General features: G+C 37.3%; 1 protein-coding gene across 1 annotated transcript in view; it reads right to left on the reverse strand.

The window, feature by feature from the left end:
- Window positions 1-3,828: 3,828 nt before the first annotated feature.
- The window catches only part of LOC149408909 (uncharacterized), a gene marked incomplete at its 5' end in the record, with an annotated part of 30,387 nt that continues 18,317 nt past the window's right edge, over window positions 3,829-15,898 (reverse strand). Inside the window, 3 exons of the mRNA XM_089650317.1 lie at window positions 3,829-5,913; window positions 9,492-9,688; window positions 10,402-10,549. Coding sequence (XP_089506443.1) covers window positions 3,829-5,913; window positions 9,492-9,688; window positions 10,402-10,549 — 2,430 coding nt within the window. The remainder of the gene's footprint in view (window positions 5,914-9,491; window positions 9,689-10,401; window positions 10,550-15,898) is intronic.

Here is a 15,898-nt window from a genome sequence, read left to right on the forward strand (position 1 = left end):
TTGATAGGAAACTTAAATGGTCTTCCCATATTAATAATTTAGTTACTAAATGCGAAAAAAATTTAAATATCATCAGATCATTATCTGGCGTTTGGTGGGGAGCTCACCCTACTTGCATTAAGTTGCTTTACAATGCACTTATTCGAAGCCATCTCGACTATGCCTGCCCACTTTTTAGTACTGCCTCAAAAAATGTACTTAATAAATTAGACAAAATTCAATCTAAATCTTTGCGAATAATAACTGGAGCGATGCAATCGTCACCCATCAATTCCCTTCAAGTAGAATGTTCTGATCCTCCTCTTTATTTAAGGCGTCAACTATTTGCTGACAAATTTGTTCTTAAATGTTTAAATTCTAAATGTCATCAGGTTATCCCCAGCGTCTCGTTGTTCATTGACTCAAACCATTCATCTACAATCAGAGCTTCAACTAAACCTATTCCTGACATCTGTAAAAATTTTAAGTCTCTCTCAGAGCTCCACATCATCCAAAATGATCTACTTCCCTTATACAAACTAAAATATAGTCACGTCACCCTATCCCCAACAATATTAGAAGGGATTGGAATCTTTAAAAGTCATTCCAATCTCCCGGCCCGAACTGTCAATAATATGTTCAATGACATTATTTTATCTAAATGGCCCAACTTTTCTCTTTTATTTACTGATGGATCCAAATCTCCCGACTCTCCTAACTGTGGTATAGGTATTAACGTTTACCACAATAATTCTAATGATAGAATATTTCATTCAATTTCAAATCAATTTTCAATATTTTCAGCTGAGTGCATTGCAATAATAGAATCTCTCAAATATATAATCAAAAATAATTTTGAACATTCCCTCGTTCTCTCTGACTCTCTCAGTTCCCTCCAAAAACTTAAATCCAGTCCTCTTCTTCATCCTGATGATCATTTTGTATGCCTTATTCGAGAGATGATAGCATCCATTCAAAGCTCTGGTAAATCTGTAACTCTGATTTGGATTCCTGGACATGTTGGTATCATGGGTAATGATATTGCGGATGCCTTGGCAAAACAAGGAGCGTCCAACCCTGTTGTTACCCTCGTAAACCACATTCCCTTATCTGACATTTTTTCCATCATCAAAGAAAGATCCCGCAATGTTTGGTCAGAGTATTGGCACATTGCTAGTCAATCCAAGGGAGCCTGCTATGCCTCAATACAAAGGACTATACCATCAAAACCGTGGTTTCAGCAATTCCCTCATTTTTCCAAAAAAGAAATTTCTTCACTCATTCGAATGAGGATCGGACATTGTTCCGTTCCTTCCCACCTTTTTAAAATTCACGTCCTTGACTCCCCAGATTGTACATTCTGTGGTCTAGAAGTGGGAACTTTAGATCACATATTTTTTGGTTGTCCCTCTCTAAACAAATATCCTCTCTTCTATCAAGCCTTAAATAAAATTGCCTCCCCTCCATTCAACATTTCATCTCTTTTAAGTCTGAACTCGACTCCAATTTTCATTATAATTTTGAAATTTGCCTATTTAAATAAAATTAATATTTAAATTCACCTTTCAATACACCTTTCTCAATAATTTTAAATGATGGCCAAGAACACCCTTGAAGGGTGAAAGCCAGAAATAATGGAAAAAAAAAAAAAAAAAGTGAAACCTATGACAGATAGACGAAGAAAATATTCAGTTGTTTTTTGTTGTTGTTGTTGTTGTTCTTAAATAATATTTAGACAGGTCTCTAATCGGAGGTTGGGGAAAATAGGTTTATTCCTTATACACCGTGTCCGGAAACTCGTATTACAAGCGGGAAACTGATGAATCTACATCACATTTAGAGTCGATTTTCTAGGATATTTTTTGTTTTGATTTAAGCTTTTGTTTTCCAGTAAATCGAATCCGAAGATGGGATCAAATTTTTAAAAATATCAACTGTTTAATGTATTTTAAATTGCATCCGGCTCCAAAATTTTTTTTACACTTTAGTGGTCAAAAATTGAAATGATGAGATCTTTAAAAAATATTTTTTGGGTCCTGGATGTGACTGAGGTAGATCACCATTTTCTCGCTTGTACTGCGAGTTTCTGGACACCGTGTATAAAGCCTCTTAATTGTAGGATTAATTATTTATTTCCTTAATTCCTCTGTCTGCCTTATAAAGAAAAATAATACACATATGATTTGGGATTTTCACGAATTTTTTTAATGAAATTTGTACAGTTTTTGCGTTTTTTCTTCTCGCATGTCATTTTAACTATGATCTGTGAAACTTTGCAATATACATTTATTTGCTTATTTAAAAAAGGCTTAATACAATAAAATCATTTGCCGCTTAGCTCACTACGGAATTCCTGTCCCGAGATGTGCAGCTTTTGAATTAAAGAAATAAAAAAATAATACATACAAACTTAATATAATATTATAAATATAAACCTACAAAATTCTCATCAAAAATACAAAATTTCAGCCCGTTTGGTCCCATAGAGCCTGATAAAAGTGCTTCCAAAGTTCGAACAAAAGTCTGAAATTAGCGTCCATATTTCTTAAAATACAACTTTATGGAGATTTTGTGACTGAATTCGATTTGGACTACAATTCTCATCACCATTCCAAAATTTAAGCAAGTTCGGTCCCATAGAGCTTGATAAAAGTGTTTCCAAAGTTCTAACCCAATTCTGAAATGAGCGTCCTTAAATATCATGATTTTTCAAAAAATACAACTTTATGGAGATTTTGTGACTGAATTCTATTTGGACTACAATTCTCATCACAATTACAAAATTTGAGCCCGTTTGGTCCCATAGTGCCTGATAAAAGTGCTTCCAAATTTTGAACCCAAGTCTGAAATTAGCGTCCATATTTCTTAAAATACAACTTTATGGAGATTGTGATATTTTCGCCTTTTCGCCATTCTTTTATTTGTTTAAAACAATATGAGATTTTCTTCTCTCTTGGCTATGGCCGGTATTTAAAATTTTTTTCTATAAGCCTTTGCATATGTGTTCGCAGGGATGGAAAATTCCTCCCCTACAACACATAAGCCTCCATGAAAATTGGACCCTTTATTTCTTTGATATCTACAGAAAGCTACTTAAAGCTCTCTTGCACTACATATCTTTATAGTCAATCCAAGGGAGCCTGATATGCCTCAATACAAAGGACTATTCCATCAAAACCGTGGTTTCAGCAATTCCCTCATTTTTGCAAAAAATAAATTTCTTCACTCATTCGAATGAGGATCGGAAATTGTTCCGTTCCTTCCCATCTTTTTAAAATTCACGTCCTTGACTCCCCAGATTGTACATTCTGTGGTCTAGAAGTGGGAACTTTAGATCACATATTTTTTGGTTGTCCCTCTCTAAACAAATATCCTCTCTTCTATCAAGCCTTATCTAAAATTGCCTCCCCTCCATTCAACATCTCATTTCTTTTAAGTCTGAACTCGACTCCAATTTTCATTATAATTTTGAAATTTGCCCATTTAAATAAAATTAATATTTAAATTCACCTTTCATTTCTCAATAATTTTAAATGATGGCCAAGAACACCCTTGAAGGGTGAAAGCCAGAAATAATGTTAAAAAAAAAAAAAAAAGTATCTTCTCTCTTGTCTAGATATGTCTGCTGATTGCATAATGCAGGTAGCATCTACCAAATGAGAAGAAGAGTTTTTTTGTACCAATTTAAATAAAAGTTTTTTTTATTTTTTTATTTATTTATTTAATTTAAATTAACAATTTAATGTTATTATACTATAATTGTATAATATTTTATAATAATCTTTAATTGTTTTAATCTAATTGTTGTAATACTTATAAACAATAATTAAAATTATCATTAAAAATGTTTTATACAGTAGAAATATTTTTTTTAGAGACCCCAGTTCTGCAGCTGTTGACTTTAGCGGCGAACTTCAATGAATTAACAGTTTCCTGGTAACTTTCCTCTAACTGGGCAATGTTGACCAACATCAGCGTTTTAGAGTTGCCACCCAAACTGGGCATCAATAAATACGTCAGCTTGGAGTTCCTGTACGGGATGTAGCTCTGCTTGGCCTGTAGAGCCAGAATAACATTGGACAACTCGCACAGAGACTTGTTGATGGATTTGGTTTCGTCCATCCTCTGCGAAGTCTTGCCGCTTTCTGAGCCGGCTAAATCCACGAGGTTCAAGTTGCTCACGTATCTCTCCTTCTTTTGTTGGTGGTAAGCAGATATTTTAATCTTTGAGACGGCGTGAGACCGGGAACTGCGCTCGTTGCAGATGGTGGCCGCAGTTTGCCTGTTTCTCTGCGATGTCATCAAAAGCTTCATGAGCTCTGCGCAGGTAGTCACTGGTTCTTCCTTCAAATTAGTGACGTACACATCCAATCCTTTGCTGTCTGCCATCTTGATGCAGTGCTCTTTCTGTTTCTTGTTTGGATTTAGTAAGTCATAAATATTTTCATTGTAAATCTCCAAAAAGGAAGCGTGGATAGTAAATTCCCAGCCGACTTTGTTGAGATTGGGAAGGCTGGTAAAAATCATTTCGATGGCTCGAGGGATGATTCCCATCTTGTCGGGTTCACTGAGCCCCTCCATGGTGTACGTCTTGCCAGATCCAGTCTGGCCATACGCAAATATACACACATTGTATCCATCTAGTACCGACTGGATTAATCCTGACACCTCGGCAAAAACATCACTCTGGGGGGAGTTGAGGGGGAAGATTCCATCGAAAGTGAATTTTTGTTTCTGTTTCTTTAAGCCTCCGGAGATGCTGTTTGTCAGAGCCTTATCTATTTCCATAGTGCAGGAATCCAACACGTTCACACTCAACAGTTGCTTGTAGGACTCCCCGGATAGAGGAGGCCGGATTCTGCAGAAGATTCTGATATGTCCTTTGAGGTCTTGGATTTCGTTCCTGAATTTCTTTTGATTTTCATGCATTGACTCGATAGTTTTTTGTAAATCAATATTGTGTTGCGTAAGGTGGTCAATTTGTTTGCTATACTGTAAATTCTTCAATTCTAGAAGTTCTTTGGTTTTATTTGTAGCTGATAAGTCACTGGAGTAGTTAAGGATTAGTTTACTCTTCTCTCGAATGATCTCATCCTTTTCTTTTCCTTTTTGAGCTTCCGAATTATAAGCATCGGTGAATTTAGTGCATTCTATGCTCTTTTCGTCCAATTTCTTTTGAACACTTAAAAAATCGTCAGTTGGTACGTTTAACTTCTTATTCAACTCAAGATTGAGCTCTCTCATCGCACCGAGCTCCGTTGTAATGTGAGCCAAGTCAGAGCTCAGTTTGGATGTTTGATTAGTTAAATTCTGAACTTTGATGGAAAATTCGGAGGATGTTATTTTTTCTGACGCGTACATGTTACTGAGATCTTCAAACTGGCAATTGAGGTTTTTATGGCTCAATGTAAGATTTTCTAACTGACCGGTGGCTTGGGAACTTTTACTGAAAACAGAATCTAAGGATGATTTGAGGGTTTCAAGCTCATTCGAGCACTCCTCGAATTGATCTTTTAACTCTGAATTTTCAAATTTTACCACTTTGTGTTTTTCCAACAAATCATTATACTTAGCTTTGAAATCGTACGGTGCAATTTTAGCTGGCGGATTAGCGGGAAGCGCTTTGGGAGCGGTTTTAAATTGTTTCTTGGGAGGGTTTAAACTTTCAGATGGAGCGACCCTTTTGTTGTTTGTATTTAACATCAACTTTGGCGTCATCTTCAGCATGTCCGGTTTTCCAATGGTGGCGGGGATTTTGATTTCCTTGTTGATTTCATGCAACGGCACCTTTTTCGCACTGTCAGGAGGGGTCATCTTGGAGCTCGGACATACGAATTTCGGAACCTCCAACATCGATAGAGGAGGTTGACCAAGAGTTGGCAACTTCGATACCGAAATTGGCTTGGCAAATGATCTTGGTATTTTACTCATTTTCTGTAACAGAAGAATAAAACTTACTAGAATAAGTTCTGAAGATAGATAAATACTTTTGTGCTGAAATACAAACATACAAACACGAACAATACTTCACTAAGGAATTAATTCACTTGATAAATTGTAAAAAAGAATTTCATAAAATCTATAAAGAACATAGATCTGTACCTAATTATATTAAATTTTAAAGTGTCAGGAAAGCTTGTAAAAATTTGTCTAAAAATTGTTATAAAAATTATATAATGGAAGTGGAAAATACTATAAATCATGATGTTAAACATTTCTGGAAACACGTAAAGTCTATGAAAAAAAATGAAGTCGGGATCCCCGGAACTATGAATCATAAACAAAAGAGTTCTAGCAACATAAAAGAAATTGTTGACATGTTTGTCGATTTCTAAAGATGCGTTTTAACCTGACGTTTCAGATGAACAAATTCCGGAATTTAATTCTGATATAAACTTGCAATCATCAAATATTAATATTAACATCACCGACATTACAAATTACCTTAAAACACTTGAACCAAAATTAAGTTCCGGGCCGGATCAAATACCACCCATCTTGATTGAAAACTGTGCAGACAGCTTATATATTCCGTTGTTCATATTATTTAATTAAGTCTCTGTCAACGGGAATTTTCCCAAAACTTCGGAATAAAAGTTACTTAGCTCCAATATTTAAATGCGGAGATAAATATGCAATTGAAAATTATCGTACAATTTGTATCCAATCATCGTTACCCAAGATTTTTGAAAAATTAATTCTTCTAGAGATAAACCCCAGCGTGAAATCCATCATTACAACTTGCCAACATGGTTTTGTTTCAAACAGATCAACCTAAACCAATCTATCCCTTTACGAAAATTATATAACAAATGCACTTGCTAATAGACAACAAGTCGATTCTATATACATATACTGATTTCAGCTAGGGTTGCCATCCGTCCGGGTTTCCCCGGATTTGTCCTAGTTTAGAAGGCGTCCGGGGAGCGTCCGGGCGGGGTTTCATTTGTAGTCCGGGTTTGTCAATGGTTCGCCAACGTGGAGAGAATATTCTCATTGATTTCACAACAATGGACAAAAGAAAGAAATTTACTAAACTTAGAAACAATCTCGTCAGTAATTAAAATTAAATTCAATTTCCAAGAATACAGCTGCATTGATTTTTACAAATTCCTTTTAAAAAGGGAAGATATTCTAAAAGCTCTCGGAAAGATAAATACAAAAAGACAAGAGGCTGAGGAAAAATCTTTAATAGCTATATAATCAAATAATGTACTTACAAGTGCTATAATTTCTATTCATTTTTGTAGTTAAAGTAATGATTGTTTTTATTACGTAAAAAAAATGTAGAATTTTAATTTTAATTTTTTATTATTTCATAGATTTCTTGAAATTACAATTGTTATGTTTTTTTACAACCATACTAGGCTAATGCCCGTGTTAAGGTAATATGGCTGTTGATTAAAATTTAAGGTGATATAAATGAGAATAGTTTTGGATATTATATGTTTTAAAAATTAATAATGTAACTTACATTCCAGTAAGTCTAAACTTTAAAAAGGGTCAGTTTTTTGCTTAAGATTTAAGAAGACTGAATTTAGTTCATATTATGTTAAGAGGTATTTTGTTGTGTAAATGGCTGCTGATACAAATTTAAAGAAGATAATTATTATTCATTTAAAAGAGTTACCTCAAAAATTGTAAGACTGAATACTAAAATGGTCTCAGTATTTTTATGATTTTTGTTTAAAAATTTAATTGAATTTTGTTAAGTTTAATATTTTAATAAGGCTTAGTTTTCATAACAGTATATTAATAATTTTTGTTTTATTTTAAGAATGAAAAAATTCTAACTGATTATGAAAACAATGTGTAACAAACTGTAATAAGATTCTGTTTTGATAGGTACATTTAAAATGATGATAAAAGATGACAAAATTCAATTTTAAGGTCTGAAAATAAATGAAAAGGTGATTTATGACATTTTAAACTGTTTTTATTACACTGATTGTGTTTAAAAAATTCTGTTGACATGTCCGGGATATGGGCTCTAAAATCCGGGGTTTTCACGCCTCTTGTCCTGGTTGCCAAATTTTAGAGATGGTAACCCTAATTTCAGCAAGGGTTCGATAAGCTGGCGAAAATTGGCATAACCGGTAACGTACTATCCTGGTTTAAGAATTATCTGTCTCATCGAGAACTTACTGTCTGCATTAAAGTTCAACTGTCCTACACTTTTACAGCTACAAGCGGCGTGCCCCAGGGATCCATCCTTTTCAGCATATTTATAAATGACGTTACAAATGTATTTAAACGTGTCTTTATTTTGATGTTCGCAGATGATATGAAAATTTACCGAATTATTGACAATATTAATGACTGCTTATTATTACAATCAAATCTCATTAGCTTTTCTGATTGTATCCTAAATAAATTAACCCTTAATGTAAAAAAGTGTCAAGTCATGAAATTTTATAGGAAGAAAAGCCCATTGATTTTCACATACTGTATGAATAATCAAGTCTTAGTATCTGTACCCAAAATAAAAGACCTGGGGATAATATTTGACATCAAATTAACATTTATCTCCCACATTAACAATATAACCACTAAAGCGATGCAAATGTTGGGTTTCATAATTAAGAACTTCAAAAGATTTCAAAAATTTAAAAAACTTATTAATTTACTGTATTCATCCATTTTCAGAAGCCATTTAGAATTTAACTCAACCATTTGCAATCCATTTTACCTCTCCGCGGGACACACTCCCTCCCGCATTCAGTCGCACATGACAGCTGCCTTGGTAGACTATTTGCTAAAATGTACTTTCTTGTTAAAACTCTGTTCAATTGAACAATTTAATTTTAATTTTACTATTGGTACTCAAATTACAAGTTACTGTTGAAAATCTAAATTAAATCAACTTTAATTCGACTCCGTATCACATTCCGGGGCAGAGATATTGCGTTAAGTATTCCTCTGGCGTTCCCGACTTCTTCTACCATTCAAACAAACCAGTCTCTAAACATTCCTGGCACTAATAAGAACAAACATTGAAATTTTCAGCGATATCGGTCGACACCTTTTAGAGTTTTGCCAGTACAAACCAAAGAATTTGTATTATTTTTAGCGACTTTCGCAAACGATAGCAGTCGTTGAGGAATGCTATCATTTAGCTTAAGGCTAAAAGAACGAGAATCGCCCTCCTGGACCCATTTCATGGAAAATCAGTTCTTATTAGTGCCACTAGTGTTTAGAGAGTGGTTTGAATGGTAGAAGAAGTCGGAACGCTCAAGGAAGATATGGCGCAATCAACTGAAATAAATATGTGTGGAAAATGTGACGTACGTAATCAACAAAGAAAGGGGTGTGAGAATGAATGGCGTGGAAGTGAACGCCTGATTTGACATGGCACAATCAAGTGATACAAATACTTGAAAAGGAAAACTTTTTCATTTCTTTAAAATAATTTAAATTCCAGCTTTAAAATGCACCTAGTTTTCCTTTACACTAGAATTCATAAAACGAACATCACTGGGTATGCACATCAGCTAGTAAGATATAAAACTCACAGTGGCATCGGTGTTATTCCTGGGCATGTTTTCCTCAAAGCCGCGGCCCTGCTCGAAGCCTCCGCCCTGGATCATGTGGTCCTCCGGCCGGTTCAGCACTGCGGCCATGGTCACGGAGCGGTCTGCGTGGATCTCAAAGTTCTGGCCCTCAAACTGGTTGACGATGGGTACCGGAGGCAGGGATCGCTCCGCCACAACTGAACCAAACAACAAATATATTTTCATAGAAAGCTATTACTTTGTGATTTGTGGCAGAACCGCCTTGAGGTCCTTATACGGATTGTTCTCCTTATTCGTGTCCTGCTGGGGATGCTGGCTAGTCGGTGGCGAAGTAAGGTGAACATCGTGGAGGCAATAGAGAACCGTTGCATAAGTTGCCTGTATGCGTTGTTGTAGCACACCCTCAGCTTGTCCCATTGCGCTACTGGATATTGTGTCCACAGTTCCCACGTGTATAGGGCAGTGCAGTATGTCTTAAAGAGCCTAACATCTTGGCTGCAGTGGCAGATATCTTCTTACGTATTTATTTATTTAACTACAAAACACAGATACAGACAGTCATTTATAAAACAATAACTTGAGAATTTGCCTGCATCCTAACTATTTCTCACGGATTGACTTGATATTTTAAATTTCCGTGTGAGAGAGCATAGGTTCGTATACAGTATTGAGATATTGACTATGTAATTATTTACATGTTTTTTGGAATTTTTATAATTTTAGGGCATCCTTTGATGTATTTGATTGTCAATTCCTTCTCCCCCTTTTCTGTTCTTTGATGCAGCTCATTCCTTAAATCAATTAAATGCTGCCGTTGCATCGGAGTAATTATCTTGATATTTTTGGGATATTATCACGGACACTGTAACACTGTCGATATGTTGGAAGGAGGAAGCGGCTAAATACTGACCTTGATTTAGAGTCACTGTCTTCTTGACCGAGGGCAATTTCTTCAGCTCCTCCAGCATCTTCTCGGCGGCCCGCTTCTTCGAAGTCTTCTTGCTGTAACCTTCGCCTTTCGTTACATGTTCTGCCACAGTGCACGTCGTTATAAAAAGCTGAAAACAATAACAATGTTTAGTGCCTAGTGCAAATATGTATTGTAATCTTTTGGTGTGTTTAGTGCCTAATGCAAATATGTGTTGTAATCAGGGATGTGCTTTATTTCAAATAAATCCATTTCAAATGGAAATGCAAAATGCAAAATGGGTATTTTCCATTTTGCATTTTAAATGCTTTTCTCAATGCATTTTCCATTTTAAATGCTTTTTTGCAACATTCTTCCTGTTATCTCCACTCGTCTTTTTATCATAGGCCCCGTATATCAGTCGGTCCTCAACCTCGCTATGAGAGATAATTTACGTCTGTCAAGTTGCTACCTGGTAGGAGCCCTGGTAATTAAGTGATACCATTAAAAAAATACAGATTCAAATAGTGAACACGGGGCCATGACGCTGTAATATTAAATTTTAGACAGCGGTTTCTATTTTTTTACGTTGCCAACATTAGTCCCGCGCAAATTTTTTGTGTTTTCAATGGTTTCATCATCTGTGGTCGTGGTATTTTTGGATTTACAATCATGTAAGTACTGTAATTTATTTATTATTATATCTCACATCTAACTATCTACCTATGCACGCTTCCTAAAGAAAATCAATATATTATGTTAGAATTGTAGAATGCTATGTTAGTATATTCAGTAGTTTAAGAATATACAAGTGAAGATGGATTTAGATGGATAATTTGTATAGCATTGCTTATCTTATTTCATTATATAAATATATGTACGAACTGCATTTTAACCAAATATTTTTTTTCCTTCAGGGATGTGAGAGATATCACAATACATTACCACAAAAATGAAGTATTTCCTTCAAAGATGTTAAGTACCATCATTGGCAGCATTGAGAATGGAAATGTTTCTGCCACTTACTCAACTTGTTTAAAGGTTTTAAAATGAAGCATGGTCGCTACTACAAGTACAATTTGCGCTACAGTGTCGTATCCATTTTAAAATGAAGTGGACACCTAAAGAACAGAAGGACAGAGTACGTTCAGTGTTTTTATACAAATAAGGAAATTAAAAGAAAGTACCAAAAAATGATATGTAAATCCACAAAGTGGAACTAATAGTCTTGTACAGAATGAATCTTATTTTTTAAGATAATGAAGATTCATCTGATTCTTCCGCAGCAACAGCAGGAACTCCGGATTTAAAAGCCTTGCAATACCTTCAAGACAAATGAACCGATTTTGAAATGTTTCATGACTACTCTACTGTTAGGCACATGTACAACTTGTCTTCCGAGTTTAGCACCAGTTGAATGTCTCTTTTCAAATGGAGGTATAATCATGAGACTTCATAGAAGAAAAATGAGTGATGATGTTTTTGAGAAGCTCGTTCTTCTAAAATCTAATAATGGCTAAGACTACATAATACCTACATAATATAGAAAATATATTGGTTTTCTCAAAGTTGTATCATATTATCTGTGGGTTTTCTAGTGCGCCTTGCTTGGAGTTTTCTGTGACAATCTATGATCAAATAATGGGTGCGCACTAGAAAACAACATTTTATATTGTCTGATTGTCTCACTGTCCTGTATTTCTTTACTATTCACTGGTGGATGTCCCCTTATAGAGGGTTACAACACAAATGATGATGGCCTTAAGAAAAAATCACGTCCAGTACAGTGGCTGATCTGTCTTTTTCATTGCAACGAGCTGCAATGAAGGGATTAAGCTTTCGCATTTGTTTTGAAATAAGGTTGCCCTCTTTCAAGCGCGTGATATCATCATTAAAATGTACATGTTGAGTGCGTTTAACTACTGTCAAAAGTGAAGTGTGAATTTCGGCACGGTTTAATGGAAGATACAAACAACGAGATTCTTTATTCTGTAGGTTGTAGATGAATCTAAGACAGTAACCTAGAATGCGTTGGATCTTCCGAATCGAAGAAAATTTAACTAGTAATAGGTCCACCAGATTTTCGTCCTGTTGGACAAATAACGATCGAACTCGTTCCTCAGAGTGAAGTTCAATTTCGTCGACATTGCCATCGAAAGACGGCCAAGAATCGGAAGGCCCCGCCCACCATAACGTGTTATCGATCAGATCGGCTGGAGATTGACCACGAGAAGCGACATCCGCTGGATTATCTCCAGATGACACGTGATGCCAAGAAGTCCCTTCGAGGGTATCTTGAATGTGACTGACACGGTTAGCCATGAAAGTCTTCCAGCGACACGAAGGAGAACGTAACCAAGCAAGCACGATGGTTGAATCCGACCACGCAAAAGAATTGGAGATCGGAAGCAATGGTACGTATAAATCTTTGACATATTTTAATAGATCTGCTGGAAGAACTGTCGCACACAGTTCAAGGCGAGGCAACGAAATCTTTTTTGTAGGGGCGACTCGAGATTTGGCGCAAACCAAATATGTTTGGACTTTATCGTCAACATCCGTGATTCGCAAGTAAACTACCGCGCCATATCCAAGTTCCGAACTATCTGAGAAGCCATGAAGTTGACACGACTCCATGTGAGGGAATGACACCCATCGAGGGATTTTGAACGACTTTAAGAGCGGTAATTGTTTAGTATAACGATCCCATTGACGAACAATGTCAACAGGGGGGGTGTCATCCCACCCAACCTTTAGAACCCACAACTTTTGTACTAGGGATTTGGCGAAAAACGTCAAAGGGCATAGAAAACCGAGGGCGTCAAAAACCCGAGCGACTTCACTGAGGATAGTGCGTTTAGTGCACTCGCGATCGAGGCATAGGACTTCGAATGAAAATGTATCATGTCGTGGCTCCCACTTTAATCCCAATACCTTGAGAATGTGAGAGTTATCAACATCCATGGACACCAAGTCATTGAGGCAGTATTCCGGAGGCAGATCGGCGAGTAATTCTGGTTTGTTACTAGCCCACTTCCGCAATTCGAATTGACCTTGTTTGAACAGCTCGATAACTTCGATTTTCGTTTGTTGAGCTTGTTCTAAGCTGTTACAACCGGTGACGATGTCATCTATGTAAATATCCGAAGTTAGCACACGACGCGCTAGCGGTAAATCATAACCTTCATCTTTGGTCAACTGTTTGACAGTACGACAGGCCAAAAATGGGGCGGAGGAGACACCATAGGTTACAGTGTTTAGTTCGTACTCTTGGATGGGTTCCGATGAATGAAAACGCCAAAATATTCTTTGGAAAGCGCGATCTGGTTCTTGAACCAATATTTGGCGATACATTTGTCGTACATCAGCAGTAAACACTACCGATGGTATACGGAATTTTAGCAAAAGCTCCAGCAGGTTCTTTTGAAGCTTTGGACCGATAAGCAAGGTATCATTTAACGAGGATCCGTTCACATCCGTCGCTGAGGCGTCGAAAACCACTCTTAACTTAGTGCTAGCGCTGCCTGGACGAAGGATGCAATGATGAGGTATGTGATACTTTCCCTTGTGCAAATCTTTTCCAGGAAAACGAGTCATGTGACCACTGTGTAAATAATCAGTCATGAAAGCAGAATATTGTTCACGTAAGGTTGGATTTGCTATGAGTTTGCGCTCGAGTGAATGGAATCTGCGTAAAGCGATCTCACGCGACCCTGGGAAAGAGATGTCCCTTCCCCTTTCTCGGAAAGGCAAGGATACGATGTATCTTCCCGAAGATCCGTCCCGTGAGTGGTCAGTGCAGTACATTTGTTCACAAAGTTGTTCCTCAGGAGTAAGGTGTGAAGACTGGGGAATGGTGTCTAACTCCCACAGTCGCTGGACCTCTTCGTGAAGCCGGTCCTCGTTAGTAACGATGAAAGATTTCGTTTCGTGAGCAGTGTCCGAACCAACTGAACCTAGAAGAAGCCAACCAAATGCAGAATTGAAAGCTGATGGCTGACGTAGACCACCATTCACATTACCAGGTCTCAGAAGAGAAGAGAAAACCTCAGCACCCAGAAGAAGATCAATCGGTCCCGGTTTGTGACAGTCAGGATCGGCAAGAGGCAAGTTTCTCAACTGATGCCACGATGACTTATCTAGACGAACAGTTGGCATGTTGCCGCAGATACTAGGCAGCGTAAGTGCCTTGATGTTGAAGAGAACCCGTCCCTTAACACCGATCTCTAATTGAATGACTCCCGACGTGGTTGCGGAAGATTGGCCTAAGCCGCTAACTCTCTGAGAACTGGCTTGACGAGGGATGCCTACGAGCTCCGCAGCACGATCGGTAATGAAGTGAGCTTGAATGCCCGAATCGATCAATGCGCGAAAGGTTTGGAAACGGACGGATGAATCGCGAATGCCAACATTGGCGGTTGACAATAGTACTATGGACTTGACTCCTAAATTGGTGAGGACCTGAATTTTAGAGTCGGAAGAAGAAGTCTCCGGGTCCGTAGACGTCGTGAGGTGTTGATGTTGATCTTCCAAAGAAGCATTTTCGTCTCGATGGAGCAAAGTATGGTGTTTTTGCTGACATTTTTGACATGTAAACAAAGATTTACAATCTTTAAGATAATGAGAAGAATGAAGGCAATTGAAACACCAACGGTGTGATTGAGCAAACTGTAGGCGATCCTGAACTGACTTGAGTGCAAATACCTTGCACTTGGAAATGGAGTGGTCTTCCCCGCAACAGGAGCACTTCAGGTAAGTGGTGGAGGTCGAGGACCTATTTGTTTCAGACTGTCCTTTCTTAAGATCGCGAAGAAGCGCTGAAGTGCGTTTTTTGGCAGCCTGATTAAAGTTCCGTGCAAGAGGTTTGTCAATAGTACTGCTATCGCGAGTCGAAAAATGTAAGTCCCGTACAAGAGCTTCGCAATTGTTGTAAAGAAACTCTTTGAGTTTCAAATATGAAGGCAGCTCGGTAGGAGACTGCAGTTGTTTGAATGCGCATCTTGTAGGTGAATCTAATTTCGATAGAATTAAATAACAAAGCACGAAGTCCCAATTGTCCGTTGGGAGATCCAATTCCTTTAAAATTGTTAAACCCTCGTTAAATATATCGAACACGCGACGGAATTCAAAAGGATCGTTGGGCGGAAAATTTAAATTTAGCATTTCCCGCCAACACGTAAATGCGAGTTCACGCGCGTTACGATAGCGCGCGATTAATCTTTGATATGCTTCAACGTAGTGAGCTCCTTGAACTGGAAATGTCCGAATTAACCCTAAAGCTTCTCCAGATAAACATGAGAACAAATACTGCATGCGTTCGATGTTGGATAAAGATTTGTTTTCATGAATCAGAGCGTTAAACATGTCGTAAAATTCGGGCCATTGCTTGACATTTCCAGAAAATATTGGAATGTTTATTTTTGGTAATTTAACGTTTGTGCACGCATCCGCGGTCTTACAATCGAGAGGCTGACTGGTTAACTCCTGGTAAATTTCGACA

The sequence above is a fragment of the Hesperophylax consimilis genome, unplaced genomic scaffold (assembly GCF_061612785.1).
Source record: "Hesperophylax consimilis isolate HC1 unplaced genomic scaffold, BYU_Hcon_1.0 scaffold_44, whole genome shotgun sequence".
Taxonomy (NCBI): Eukaryota; Metazoa; Arthropoda; class Insecta; order Trichoptera; family Limnephilidae; genus Hesperophylax; species Hesperophylax consimilis.